This window comes from Egretta garzetta, unplaced genomic scaffold (assembly GCF_000687185.1).
Source record: "Egretta garzetta isolate BGI_Z169 unplaced genomic scaffold, ASM68718v1 scaffold48, whole genome shotgun sequence".
NCBI lineage: Eukaryota > Metazoa > Chordata > Aves > Pelecaniformes > Ardeidae > Egretta > Egretta garzetta.
In genome coordinates this window covers 435,717-450,328 of record NW_009260595.1, presented here as the reverse complement: position 1 = coordinate 450,328, position 14,612 = coordinate 435,717, and the positions used below count along the sequence as shown (strand labels likewise).

Here is a 14,612-nt window from a genome sequence, read left to right as displayed (position 1 = left end):
ATCACCTCTCTTATGTGGAGTTCATAGGAGCTTATACCTAGTTCCTTCAACATGTCCTGGCATTAGCACCGCTCTGTGCTGCAGGCAAAATCTGAACTTCCCATACTTGTTGTCATATGAAGCGTTTGGGAGGCTGTTTGCAGAAAACTGTCACAAAATAGGAAAAAAGTATTGGCTTCACTCTCGTGCATAGGCATCCTCTGATAGTAAGGTGTGGGATTCAGTCTCGTTCTTTGTTGCCTTAACTGAGGGAGTATCTATTCCTACCTATTCCTTCTAATACTTGAAATTCTGTGTATCCATCATTCCCTCTTTGCAAGACTATCTGGTGCTTGCCACTTCCCATTAGCTGTGCGCAGAGAGGCTGTACAGTAGATTGAAAAGTTTCCTATTATTTGCTTTGCTAGTAGCTTCTTATTCCACTGCTTTAAGAGAATCAAGCAAGTGACCTCAGTTTGCCTCACAGCAATTAATTGTCTTAAGATGATTTGTGCATTATTAGCACTAAAACGGTGATATCCTGTAATCTGTTTCAGAGGTATATATTTAACATTGGAAGGATTCTTTTGGGTGCTTGAGCTGAAGGGAAGGGGCTTTTCCTGGAGCCTCTAGTGACAACAGGGGTCTGCATCCAAACTGTGGGGCTGGAGGGAGGCAAGGGGCATTAACCCATTAGCAATAAGGGAGAAGCTCGTCTAAACTGTGGAGTAGGATGCCTCTCTGTCCGTGCATGAGGGTAAGTTCTGTTATGGCGGGTACTTGCTTGGTATCATTGTTCTCTTATTTGGGACAGGACTTTTCAAAAGCGGTAGATTTTTCTTCTTAAACCAGTATTGCAAGCAAACTGTATGTAAGCGTGCTTGTTGATTGAAAAGGGCAACAATCAAACTGCAGTGGTGTGCACAGGTTGTCTGATCGACCGTCGCGTTCTGCAGCAGTTGTTGTTTCCGTATTCGTTACAGTTTGGTGTTAGGACAGCTTTAGCTGTTCCTGAACCTGGAAGAGACGGAGGAGATGGCTGACTATTTGCACAACATAAGCATCATAATATAACTTTTGGTTTTGTAGTTGTTTTTCTATTTTCATTGTAAGTACAGATGGTAGGACAAAATCAAAAGGAGATGTTTCCATTAGAAAGCAAAAGAGGTGAAACAAGTGATCCAAACAGGGTACAGAGTACATGCTGTGGTTCGCTTAAAATATTGTGACTGCTCAGGTTTCATTTGTGCCTCTGCCCAAGTTAATAAAACTGAAATTAGTTATAGGTATGCCTAACCATAACGTAGTGTCAGCGCAGGCCTGTGCAGTGCACCCTCCTGCCCTCTGTGCTGCTCACGAGTGTTGCGTGAAGTGTTGTACAAACAGCTTTTTGTGAACAGTATCAGCTTCCCTCCCCCTAAGTCTTCTTTTTCTCGTGTGAAATTCCTAAACTGTATCTTGAAAAAGTTAGAAGAACTTCAGATGCTTGTTCCAAAAAGTGTATTTAATGGATAAAAACTTCCCTTTTTTTCTCTTCACTTTTTCCACTGCAATGTGATGAAGCAGCAGGCAATGTGGACCTCTTCTGTTACAAAGTCACTTCTGCAGATGTGAAATGGCCTGTTGTTTGGTTGGTTGGTTTTTTTTAAACTCACTGAAAGCCAACGTTTATTAGTTATCTGAAACAGTTTTTACAGAAAGTGTCTGGTTACCAGAAGACAGCTTGAAAAAAGAGAGTGCAGGTGTTTAAGCTTTTTCTTGTTACAGGAAGAGTGGTAACATGGTTCTGCGTATCTCTGCCCGTCTTTCTGCCTTTGCAGCGTTCCTCTTGTTGATTTGCTAGACAGCACAGAGTTGCCAGAAACTTGTGTTGATGATGCTGTGAGCCGTCCAGTTGTTGGCTTGGCAACAGGAGATTCAGAAGAGGCTGTTAGTTGCCCTCATCCTGGCACCAAGGAAACTGCTGCTGAAAAAGTAGACGCTGATCGTAAGCAAACTTACAGATTTTTCCCTATTATCGTGACATGTGGGGTCAAAGTTAGCTGATTGGGTTGTTACGAGGTTGTTTTCTTACAAAATTCCCAAAGTGTTTTAGAAAGCTCCCTTAGATTATATACATAGGACAGTTTTACCCACCACTCAGACAACAAAGTCGGCCAGCTCTCCCTGTTTCAGCTGGAAACAGCTTATTTCCAAGGACAGGGGTACGAAGGAAAAGTCACAGTTCTTCGTGGAATCTGACTTGTGCCACAAGTACAGCAGAGTGAAGTGCAGCCTCCTGAGCAATTAACTCTTGCTGCTTGCTCGTTCACTGCGAGACGGCTGGGTGAATGAACTTGGGGGAGCGCAGTGTTGTGCTTAGGTACCTACAGTCTGTAGGCTCGACAGTTACATTGAAGGTTGAGCAAGTAGCTTTCCCCATCCCTGTGCTTTTTTCCACAACATTAAAACCATATAATTAGTGTCCAGGAAGAATGCAAGTTGCAAGTCAAATTAACTCCACAGTGACATTAGGAAGGTGATCTCTTTTCTGTCTTTTTCAGCATTTGAAGACACGTTCCTAAAACTGAAACAGCTGGAGACAGAGCGCAGCAGCCCCGTGCCAACAGAGCGTCCCAACATAAACATAAACATCCAGGTACTTGGGCTTCATTCCTCCTGGCAGAGTTGCTGCATTTTGTTCAGATCATTCTGAAAATTCTTCCACTTATTTTTGGGTTGTTTGCAAGATTTTTAAGAATATGAGTGAGTAATACTGGGAGATAGTAAAGGAAATACAAATGGTTTGTTATATATAAACCTGTGTGTGACAGGGCAGTGAGATAACGGTGGGAGGCAGAGGTACATGTACATGCAGGCTGCAGCCTGGTGAAATCTTCCAAAATCAATGGAGTAAAAGGCATAAACGCTTGAAATGTTCTTCAGTTGTCTTTTATTTGTAGGTTACTGAGCGTATGGTGTTGTATAGTTCACCCTCTTTTTTGAGGGGGCGAGCTACTTTCCTGCCTGTTTTTTTTCAGTTGCCTCTGGTAACCCTCCCAGAATGTTGTTTTGACATTTTGTTTTGAGTACAGTTTGCTGGTGATCCGTTCCTCCTGTTAAGTAACCAGTTTTTACCTGCTCTCTGACGTAGGTGTTAGTGCTCGGTGTGTTTACATAGAGAGGGGTGATGTGGTTTGATTTAGTGCTCTCATAAATCCATTTGAGCAAATCAGGCTGCATTTCCACAGGTAGCTGAGCCAAAGTACGAGCTTCAGTGCCCTGAGCAGGGCAAGGGCTCTTTTCTCCCTCGCTCCTCTTTGCTCTTCCTTCCCTGGCTTCTTTTTTTTAATGAGCTTTAAAAAATTTGGAATTTCGATTTCCTTTTCTCTGCTTCCCCTGGTGTTAAAGCTTCAGGTGCTTTATTGCATTTTGAACAAGCAGAGTAGCATACCTGGCAGTGTTATCTCTGTTTGTATTACCCTCCCTTGCAGGGAGGCCCAAGGATTTATCTAACTTTCAGTGAAGCAGCTATGATTTTTCTTGCTCCGTCAGTAGTAAAATGAACCAAGTGCCAAGAGAGGTGTTTAGCAGTACATGCTTGGGCTAAGCCTGTTCCTGAGCATTTGTTCCCCCCCTCCACGTGAGAGAAGGCTGCTGCTTTGGCGTGCTTGGTGCTGCAGGCTGTTTGGCTCATGTCCCCTTTAAGGACTGTTGTCAGGGATGCCTTGTGCACCTCTCTGCTTGGTGAGTGCATTACAAAGATTACCAAGTCACTAAGAAGATTAGTCAATAGCCTATAGGCCCTGTTACGCCAAAATGCTGCCTCCACATAAACTAAAGCAAATTAACACAGTTTATTTCAGAATATTTTTGTCTGTTGAGCTCTGTTTTACTTCAGACAGAGAGGGAAAAACATTTAATTGGTTAAATGGAGAGAACAGAGCAAATGTGTCTTAGTGGGTTTTAAATCGTGGCCAATACATAGTAAGCAAGGTAAGATTCCTGTAATGAGCTACTCTAACAAACAGCTGCCAATACAGTACGGTCACAGTTATCCAGCTGCTGTCATATGAGGTGCCGAGTGACTTTGGGTATTAGAGGTTGCAGATGCTGGGGTGGTAGTAACCTGATTAGAGAGGAAGAACATTTGTGTAACCGAGAAGTACCATGATGTATGGATCAACAGTATGCCAGTGCGATTCTTTCTTTTGGGTAAGAGAGAACTGCAGCTTTCAAGAAGGAAGTGCAGGTTGTAGTATGACAACGTAAGAGTAGATAGTGGTTTTCCTCCGGTAAAAGATTGAATAAAGCTTTTCAGCCTGTGATGTAGCTTACTCAAGGTCACTTGAGAGTGTTTGTTTAAAAAAGTAGGCAAAGATTAGAGACTGTCTCTGTATACTTTAAATTCTGTAGCTTCACATTGCAACGACATGTAGGTTACAGTAGCACCAAATGAGCCCACCTGGTTGTGATTAGAGGTGAAGGTTAATGGTTTGGAAACGAGTCCTGAAAAGTGACCTAAGATTAACTATTAAAAACACTTTGTTTCCTGCTTTTGAAGGCTGCTTGAGGAAAAATATAAATTTCCACTTATGGTGTTTGTTATAAAATGTACCAATCATCTCTCCTCCTGCACTTACTTCTGTTTTTAATCAGTTTGTAAAAGAGGTGTTTATGGCATCTTCCTCTGACTGAACTGAATGGGACTGCAATATGTACACTAAAAGCTTGCAGTGAGCTTAGATCCTGGAGCTTGCTGTTATTTCTGATGAATGCAGTGTTCAGTGTTCTCCCTGAAACTGTGTGATTACAAATTTCAGCGATGTCTCATCTCTGTTAAGTTTTACCTTAAGTGCAGGAGACACCTACCTATGTAGAAACAGTTAGAGCACATAAAAGGTTTGGTGAAATGCAGGGGGGGAAAGCGTTAGCTTTCTGCTTATGAAGGCAGGGGTGCATCCTGGACTTCAGAGGTGACACTGTCAAATGCCAATTAACTGCTCATTTCAGCTTTGTTAATTAAAAATCTTTAACTGCTTTCCATCAGGGCTCAGAGATGGCCTGACAGTCATCTTTACATAATTCTATACTTGCAATCAATCAATCTTGATTGATTTCTTTGATAGGGAAATATTTATCTAGCAATCTGTGTTGTTTTAGAGAAGAAGAGAAATCTTTCTAGAATGAGAACAGGGAAGGGGGGAATGAATGGCTTCATTCTTCACCACTGCTCCCTGCCAAAATCTGTTGGAATGGAAGAATGCGACTTTGTCCTTTCCCAGCTTTCCCCAGCACAGTGACCAGATCTGACAAAAGAGAGCAAACAGCTCTTAAATACACCGACGCTCCGCTTTCATCAGCTTCTGAAGTGAAATGAACAATAAAAAGTTCACGCTGTTTGCCTGTATTCGGAGTCTGCTCCAGAAACGCAAAGACGTGAGGGTTTTCTTTTTCTGAACTCATGACCTGTACACATGTAGAAGTTACTCCAAAATGTGCCTGTATTACCCTCCATCTCCCTGCGCAGAGTGATTCTCAGCGGCACCAGGAACGCTGCTCAAAAGCACAAAGGGTTGGGATCACACGCCCTGCTGCTGCCTTTAACCTTTCCTTCCCTTTTTACGTCGCTGCCTAGCTTCCCTATTTTGATTGAAGAAGAAAGTACAAATATAGTTGGTCTAGTACATGGAAACAGTAAGAATTCATAACGAGCTAGAATATTGACAAACCCCAGCAGCTTTACTGTTCTATGCGAACAAACTGAAATGTCTTGTAAATTAGACATCTTGAGGCTTTATCGGGTGCCAGATGCTTTCCCCTCTAGTTACGTGCTCTTTGTATTAAAAAATCCAGTAAAAACCAATGCTTTTTTCAAGCACAAAATAGAAAGTATCAAGCAAAATGTCTCTTTAGTATTGATGGAAATATTTCCTTGGTGGTATAGAACTTATACTTGATTCCATTAAAGTATTTCTTAATAGTACTAAACTTTTCAAAAGTTGGGAATTTAATCACTAATAGACTAGAGTGACCTAATTGAACTGGTTGTTCAGCTGGAGGAAGCTGAGAGGACGATAAACCACATAGCGGTGCCTAAAGCGCCGGTGTACTGGTGTGCTCAGTTAAAGTAATCAAATTTACTATATCACTGATAGTGGAATAATGCATTAGAAATTCAGTGCAGGCGCTGTTATATACAGCATCTGGTTCAGTGAGGTCCAGTGTAAAGACTTAAGGATTATCACAGTTAGGTACTGACTGCAACTGTACAAATAATAATAATTCAGTTTTAAACTATTCCAGAATTCTGGCAATTCCAATAGCTTCTCTAAAATAAAAACAGTTAAATGTTTAATAATTAATTGTTTCGTTAGTCTTCATTAATTATGTGAATATGCTTCTCTTAATATCTGCTAGCAACAGTCATTAGCAACACCGGCTGTTGGTCCTCGCACCTTTTTATGTTGACAGTGAGCCTTGAATATTTTGCAAAGTTCATGGCTGACTGGGGTCAAATTTTTCAAACGGGTTCTCCTTTAGGTAGTCTCCTAAGTTCCTATCTGGATCCCCTGAAAGGTGGCTTAGAGGGAGACAAGAAGAGGAAATGTTTTTCCCCTCTCTAAAGATCAAACACCTAGAAGTTCTCACTAGCGTTTCCAGTGAACAAAGAAAGCTAAAAGGGGATGGAGAGCTGTGCAGGGGACAGGTATTCACCTCTTTAACTTCTCTGCCCTGCTCACTCTCCCTGCGATGGGCTTCCTGCCTTCTGGACGCGCTGCAGTTGGTGCCAGTAGGAGCGCAGCAGGGTTGCGCCTGCTCCGGGGTGAGCGGCAGGAGCGCAGCCCTTGCCTCGGGAAGAGCCTGCCCTAGCCAGGAAAAAGCCGGAGTCTGTCTCCCCCTGCTGAGTCATACCCCAAGAAGAAGGGTCACAAGGTTTAGTTTCCACTCAGTTAATTAACTTATGTCGCTGATCAAATAGCAATTAGTAGACTGAATGCTTAATTAACATTTTATAATTAAGAAATGCAATTCACATAATGAAATAATGAAATATACTGTAGTGAAAGGTATCTCATTTTTCGTTGTCTTCATTATGTCTCTGGCCGCCAGTTTGCTCTGATCTAATCAGTGAGGTAGCTAATAGCCCATTAAACTGTTGTTCTAATTTATAAGTGGATTTTAAGGTAAAAATCTTCCCAACTTGCATTTGAGAGTAAATTATCAACCTAGCTAAGCTATACTGATACGATAGAATACGATGGCTGCTATAGTGATCTCCTGTCAATAAACTAGGCTCCACTTCAGTTCTTCCACGCTGTATTTTTAGCACAGCACTTTGCATCTCTACTTTTAAGCATTGTGCTTTTATAACTTTATGTTTTGCTGTGACTTTACGGCTGAGTTCCAAAATAAAGGAAAAAATTGCTTCTTCATTTCAGTATAAATCTGCTGACTTTCACTCAGAGCCTTGCTGTTGTTCAGAGATGTTCATGAACTTCAGCCCAGACTTCTCCATGTGGGAACTGTTTCTAATAAAGATTTTTTTCACATCTAGGATGAAGTGGTAAAGTTGACTGATAAATGTCTTAACAACGCAATTGAGAGCCCAATCACAGCAGCAACGTGGCTTCCAGCAGATATCAAAAGCAATATCCTGAAGGCCCAGGCAGAAGCAGGACACAAGGTAAATACTCAGCCGATAAGGACTGTGACATTCTCAAATATTTTATTTCTCTTCAGTTGCCTGGTGTTGGGAGAAGGTGCCTTGCAGATAAGGGTACTCCAAGAGCTAAAGTCCAAGGCAGACTAAGAGAGCCTTTTAGCCTTTCTTCACAATAATAGTGGTCCAGTACTGGAATGGTTGCACAAGGACGAATCTCCATCCTTGATGATACTCAGTATGTAACTGGGCAAGGCCCTGGACTGAGTGGTTATTGAGCCAGATAACCTCCAAAGGTTACCTTCTAACCAAGAATTTATTCTATGACTAAGGCTATGCTTCTAGCATGTTCTAGTAAATTCTGTAGCCAATAATGGTATTTTATTCAGCTACATTGCTGAATTATTTTTATTTCTGCACTGAAGTTTTCACACAGAACTGATGTTTTAAGTCCCTGAGCCGCAGATGAACAGCACGCTTTTGTGCTGGGAGGGAGGTGCTCGGCCCTTCTGTGAATCTCAGAACTGACACGAGATGGAAAACAGGTTTCAGAAATTTGTATCTTTGTTCATTTTTTCCTCTCAGGTCATAAGACAAGACAGCCTGACGGGTGTCAAGAATTCCAATATTCAGGATGCTGCTGCCAGGTACTGGATAGATTTGGAAGAAACGTGTGATCTAGTTACCCAAGTACTGCACTGAGAACCCGCAGTTCAGTGTGGTCTTTCAGTGCCTCGGTGACCACTGCGTTTTACCTTGCATAGCGTAGCTTGAGCTGGTGAGTGTGAAGTGGTTTTAAAATGGAAAAGCAGCAAGCGCTCTACTTGCTAAGTGTTACTACACACAAGGTAATCCAGCTACTCTTTATTCTCCTGTACTTTAATTTGATAGGCATTGTTCCAACAGCAGCTTCAATCACTATAGTTACTTCTGACCCAGGAACAACTTCAGTGTGGGGAGAGGGGATGGGTCTGTTCACAGTAGCTGTTTTCTAGTGGAGAAAAAAAAATGTGCACAAAACCCTGACACTGACAGTTGATTTCCTGAGAATCACTGAATTCTCAAGTGATTGCTAGCTCCAGTGGGATTTCAGGCACTGAGAAAGTTGGAGGGTTACATCTAATTTCTTGACCATTTGGTGAAGCTGAGCATGTCAGACCTCAGAGAGCACATGGGGATATTGGATAAAATGCTCACTAAGTGATCTCAAAAATGTGCTGTAACAAGTGATCCATGAAGAGCTTTCCGTGGAAGGTTGTACCTCTGTTTTGGTTTTTGTTGTTTTGTGCCAGGAACATTCTCCCATCAGTCAAAACACAGAGTAGTCCCCCAGCAACCAGTCCAGTATTTCAAGACCCGAGAGAGCTGCTGAAAGCAATCCCTGCCTCAAGCACCTTCGTTCCGTAAGTGACTCAGGAGAAAAGTGTTTCTGGGGTAAGGGAACCACGTGGAGGTTATTGTGAACAGGTATGAAAAGATGAGGAATAGTTGCTGAGCATTTAGGCTACATCTAACTAAGCAGGTTTACCGATACATCTTTAATTACTGTTGCAACAGTTAATCAGTGTAGGCCAGGCCTTGGGGTGAGTATCCTAGCAAGCAGTAAGTGAATCGCTCTTATTTCTTTATTTGCTGAAACGACTGAAATATCTGATGTCCTGCTGCCCCTGGCTCTAAAGAGGAAGATAAGAGGAAGGCAGGGAAGGCTTCAGGTGAATTGGAATCAAGGGCTGAAGAAGCTCCTTTGAGATAGAAGACGTTGATGCTGTTGGGTCTATACACAGCTGTAGCTGAAACTGAGAGAGAGAGCGGTAATCTACGGAGGTAGTTGGAAGTGTTTTTACTTCAGCATACTCACAAACATCAGTCTCTTGTCTGCCTCGCATGGAACTGGTGTCGAGTTTTTGGGGTGAGCTATCAGGGAAGCAGCAGTGTTTCATGCTATCCAGGCAGTGTGCTGATGAGAATGTTTTCTCCTTTCAGTAATGCATTAAATGAGGACAACGCTGCCTCTAACCATGAGGACCTGCTGATTCCAGCTAGTCTGGCTCCAGCTGAGGAGGCTGCTGTTTCAAAGGTATCCCCACCTGCCAGCCTGGAAGGCTTCTGTGTGTCACGTTCTGAGCTACTGATGCCTCCAGGCAAGCACAGCAGACCTTGCTGCATGCCTCTCATAACTCCATGAATACCAGTCGGTGAATGCTAGTGTGTGCTTTCTAGAGCAGATGGAGACACTGTACGGATCTCTCCAAAAGCCATTTCTGAGTGTCCTTTTAGGTTCTTTGCCTGACACTTTTTTTGCTAAATTGATTGTTTTCCTCAGGCTGGTGGGGAGCCCCTTATATCCCAGTGATTTGATGCTCCAGGAAAGAGACTGCAGGGGTGAAATTCTGACATAGGCAATTCCTATCAGAATAACCAGAGGAAAAGTTTAAATTGTAATGTTTAATTGGTGTATTCTGGTTGCCTTAAGGATAAGGTAATTTTTAACTGGACTCCATGAGATGCACGTAGTAATTCAGGGTCAACTTTCCTTTGACCCTCTCCAAAAGAAAAGAGGAGTCCAACGTTGCACTCTGCTTGTTGCTTCAGCAGGCTGAGGGGTTATTCTGGGTCAGTAAAGCACCATGCCCTTTAGCTGTTGTCCCTCTAAACCAGTATTTTGCAGTTGGTCCCACTGAATAATTACCAGTTTAATCTTCTGAGTTCAAATACTCAGCTCACAGACCTCGTTGACCTTCTGACAAAGGGCACAGTACCCCATCTCTGCACAGGAGAATGGGACCACGGCAATGACATTGTTTCCAGTACGTTGATGAGAATAGGTGAAATGAAAAGGTTATTAAAAAAACATCATATGGAAAGATTTGAGAAAACAGACCTGATAAGCAGTTCATTAGGGACACTGATCTATAACTTGGGAAGCCACTGAAGTATTCAGAAGACCTGTCTGGTTATTACTGGGAATTCAATTCAAAACTGATTTATTCCATAGAGCACTCCAGATGACCAGGACGTTTCCTTAACATCATTGACAGAGAATCTAATTGACTTTACAGAAGCCACACCTCGGGTAAACGTATTTCAAAACCAAACTTCTTCCTTCACATGTACAGTGGTTTTTACTCAAGAACTCTCCTCTAGCTTTAATATCCATCCACCAGGCTTGGATCTGCTGCAGTAGGGTGAGGTGGCAATTGACCTGGGTCACTGCATAGATGCTCCCCTGCTTGCAGGGTGGGCGGCACAGGAGTGTAGGACCCTACAGCTTCGTAATGGAAGTGAAGGAACCCGAAGAGTTTACTTGTGTCTGTGCCATAAGAGCCTGTAGTCTTATTTTAGTACGCCTGCAAGTGCCAGCCTGCTTCTTAGGCTTGTGGGTATATACAGTACTTCAGAAATTCTATGTAAGTGTGTATATACGCACACAGACACGTATGTGTGTGTATGTATATATGAAATAAATCCTTGACAAATAAACAGCTGTATGCTGTGTGGGTGCCATCTATCTTGCAGTGTGAAGTCACACCACCTGTAGCTAATCACTAGCACAGTTCAGAGACTAGCGACGGACAAATATCCCAGATCGTTTTGGGAGGCAGTATTGTTCTGGGAGGCAATATTGTTCTGAGGCTGCTCTCAGCTACTTCCAACCTTTTCTAATGAGCGTTTGTTTGCTTTTTGTAGGTGTCTTCCCAGCCAACGATAACACCGAGGTGGATAGTGCCAGTGAGTTATTTTCCATTCCTTAGCAACAACAACAAAAAGGAAAGCTTTTGTTACGGATTAAGAAACAGGAGCTCAAGTGAAATAGTAAAATATAATAATTTGTAATAATTTGAAAGCCCATAAAATAATGTACCAGACCAAAAATAAAGCAAACTCATTCAGCTAGAGTAAATCAAACAACTTGCATATTCTGTTAATATTTAAACTTCGTTTTTGCTGTGTTACATTTCAGGTAAATGCCATAAAGTCTTTACAAGCTTGCGTTTAGTGAAGCCCACCCTGGAACTTGACGAATCTTAGTTTTTACTGTTATAAAAAAATCATATTGAAAAATGAGCTTGTCTTGTCCTGGCAGGTTATTTCAGTTTCCTGTCTCATTCTCCCCAATTCAGACTGGACTGATTCCCAATGGGCCTTTGGGAAATGATGTTGCCTTCGCGATGAAGGCGGTGAAAGGCAGCACGGAGACTCTGTTGTCGTCAGCTGGATTGCCACCATCCCAGCAGACGTCCGAACCCCTTGCAAGGTAAGGTCTCCTCAGCACTCGCTTCAGCAGTCTGTATGGGGTGGAAAGAAAGCACATGCTTTTACTACTTCCACTTAAATATAGTGGTCATTCAGATGCTGTGCCTTGTTTTGCTGTGCTTATGAACTGTAGTTCTGCCTCACTTTATAGCATTTGGAATCTTTATAAACAGAGCAGCTGATGTGTGTATATTTTTATATAACATTGTTTGAAGGGTAGGAAAACATTCGTTCTAATTCAAGTAAGTAAAGGAACAAAGCATACAAATTTAGCTGGAGGTAAACCTGTTGTCATTGTAAGTGCTATAAAATCAGTTCATGCAGTTTCTTTCCTTATCTGCTTACGTTTTAGTACTGCACTAAAATTACAGTACAGATGAATTTTCTGAGAAATCTCTTCTCTGTTTCAGTACCTGTCAGAGGATTGGCAGGGGTGTCCCCCAGTTATTTCCAAGCTATAAGGAAGTCAGAGAACAGAATCTGTAGAAACCTTTCCCCTTGCTGTTCATTCTGCTGCGTTGGTGAGGCAGAGCAATGGCAGCAATGATCCGGCCTTTCAGTGAACCTCTTACAGTGCGGACAGCAGTGCTGCTGCTGCGCTGTGTGAAATGGATTGTTTGCTCTTCTGCAGTTCTCTGCTGGAAAGGTTTTTCCCTTGGTCTCACTAAATTACAAAGGCAGCAGCTGTTAACTCTTTGGAACAATACTCCTTCCTTTCTTTTTTAATCCATCCTAGCAGATCTTTTTGGCAGAGTGTATTTACAGGGCCTCTTTTTCTCCCTTTTAGCCCAGTTACTGAGGATGCTACAGCAAGAACGAAATGTTTACTCACCACTGAACTCTAGAAGAAGGAGCTTCTGCACTTCCCACCTTGTAAAAACTCGAATCTTCTAACATATCTCCGAGGGATCCTTCCAAAAGACTCGCTTGGGATCAAACTCTTGCTGAATGGGAGCCAGCTGGTTTGCTGGGATCCAGGAAGAGACTTCTACATTTCTTGCAATCTAACTGGAATTACAGTCTAAACTGGGATATAGAACCACATGCGTGTTTGATCTCCCTCAGGAGAAGTGAAATACTACACTGGAGCTAGTTCTGAACACGAGGAACAGAATCTAGTTGTGTTCCGCTCACGCTAGTTTTAGTCTTACTCACCCTGTGCTGCCTCTGAAGCGCTGATGGAAGGCGCTCACTGCGACCTTAGCCATGTAGCCTGTGAGCACGGTGTCCCTGACCTCTGTAGGTGGATGTAGGAAAGATTAGGAGAACTTGTAGGGCCACCTTGTGGCCGCACTATGTATGGTGGCTCACAGCAGTGATGACTTTCTATACGGCCAAGGACATTTTCTGTGTGATTATTCCCTCTGTTTTTCCTTTGGTTTACCAGCACATACTCTCCTTTTTGGCCTTAAACCCCTTAATAATCTTTGCACCTCTTGTTACAGTACCTGGAAGGAATGAAAATTCAGTCCATCAGTGGCCAACTGTGTTGACTGGATTTGAGCTGCTCGTTGCAACCAGGAAAAAATCTGCCAAACAGCTTCTAGCATTAGCCAGACTACAGCAGAGGTCCCGCATTTTGACACTGGTTATTTCATTTCCCGTATGACTCAAATACATGCATTTCAGGCTAGAGATGCCTATGTTTTAAATGCTGACGCAGTGAAGGTGTAAGTACAGCTTATTTCAGGGACTGCTTTTTGGTTGGTTTTGTTGTCATATAGGACTAGGAAGGAAAAGAATTTTCTTGTTTCTATTCATACTGTTTCTGGGTGTTGTTTCCAGATGCTGTGCTTTGGGAATACTTACCAGGTATGGTAGCAGCATGAGGGTAGAACTAGATCAGTTCTTAACACCACCATGAATCCTATTCCAAGTGTCATCTAATAGTTGTATGTGGAACAAAGAATAGAAAAAATAAGGTGAAAGCAGGAAAAAAAAAATAATTAACAGTTCCTGTAAGGAGTTCACTTATTTGTAGACGGAGAGTAGGAGCACTTGCGAGAGCATGCTGCACAGAGCTGGTGCTCAGGTGAAGTGCGGGATCCGACAGGGATCATGCGAGTCCTGGGCAGCGGGACCCTCGTGTGGACACGCAGAGGTGAGCGCGCGGCCCCCGGGGGCATCGCCCGTGGTACGGGTCAGTGCGGGGTCGGTGGGCGCGAGACACCCGGTGAGGGACTCCACGTCTCCTAACAGGGAAGCACAGACAAAACAACTGGGATCTGTCTTAGGAAGAGGTTTGCGCGTACAACTGGGGTTGGAGGGTGTTTTCTGCGTAGTGCTGCTGTTTGTAAGTATTTGTATACACGTCGTTCTTGGAAACGATTTTAAATGTGAAAGTTGGTTCTGAAACGTCGTTTCTGCACACCAGCTGCCTGCACGGTTGGGAGTGTAGACAAAAGAGTTGGACCAAACCACTGTGGGTTGGGCAAGTAAGCTGTGCCCAGCTAGGCCGCTTCTTCCAGACTAGGGCGTTCTTACTGCTGCTCCTGTGCTCTTTGCAAGGCGCTCAGGAAGAAAGCCGCGCGGTGTTTACGCGGCGCTGCCACTCCTCCACCCCCCCGAGGCCTTAACAGAGAAACGTAGAAAGCATGGGGAGCAATTAGGACTGACATCCCAGAGCAGCTCCCTGCAGGCAACGATTTGCAGCCATTGCCTCAAGCACCGGGAGTCAAAACTGGTGGCAGGTGCCTCAGGTTCCCCCTCCAGCCAGCACCTAAAGCGCAGCACGGGC

At 43.3% G+C, this 14,612-nt stretch overlaps 1 protein-coding gene across 1 annotated transcript; it reads left to right on the top strand.

Annotated features, from left to right (window-relative positions):
- Positions 1 to 748: 748 nt before the first annotated feature.
- LOC118452884 (band 4.1-like protein 5) lies at positions 749 to 14,531 on the top strand. Its single transcript, XM_035900232.1, has 12 exons — positions 749 to 755; positions 1,823 to 1,966; positions 2,523 to 2,617; positions 6,587 to 6,667; positions 7,517 to 7,645; positions 8,207 to 8,268; positions 8,914 to 9,024; positions 9,605 to 9,698; positions 10,617 to 10,694; positions 11,309 to 11,350; positions 11,743 to 11,876; positions 12,663 to 14,531. Exons 1-12 carry the CDS (start codon positions 749 to 751, stop codon positions 12,718 to 12,720), a joined length of 1,035 nt encoding a protein of 344 aa, XP_035756125.1. The 3' UTR covers positions 12,721 to 14,531.
- Positions 14,532 to 14,612: the final 81 nt, after the last annotated feature.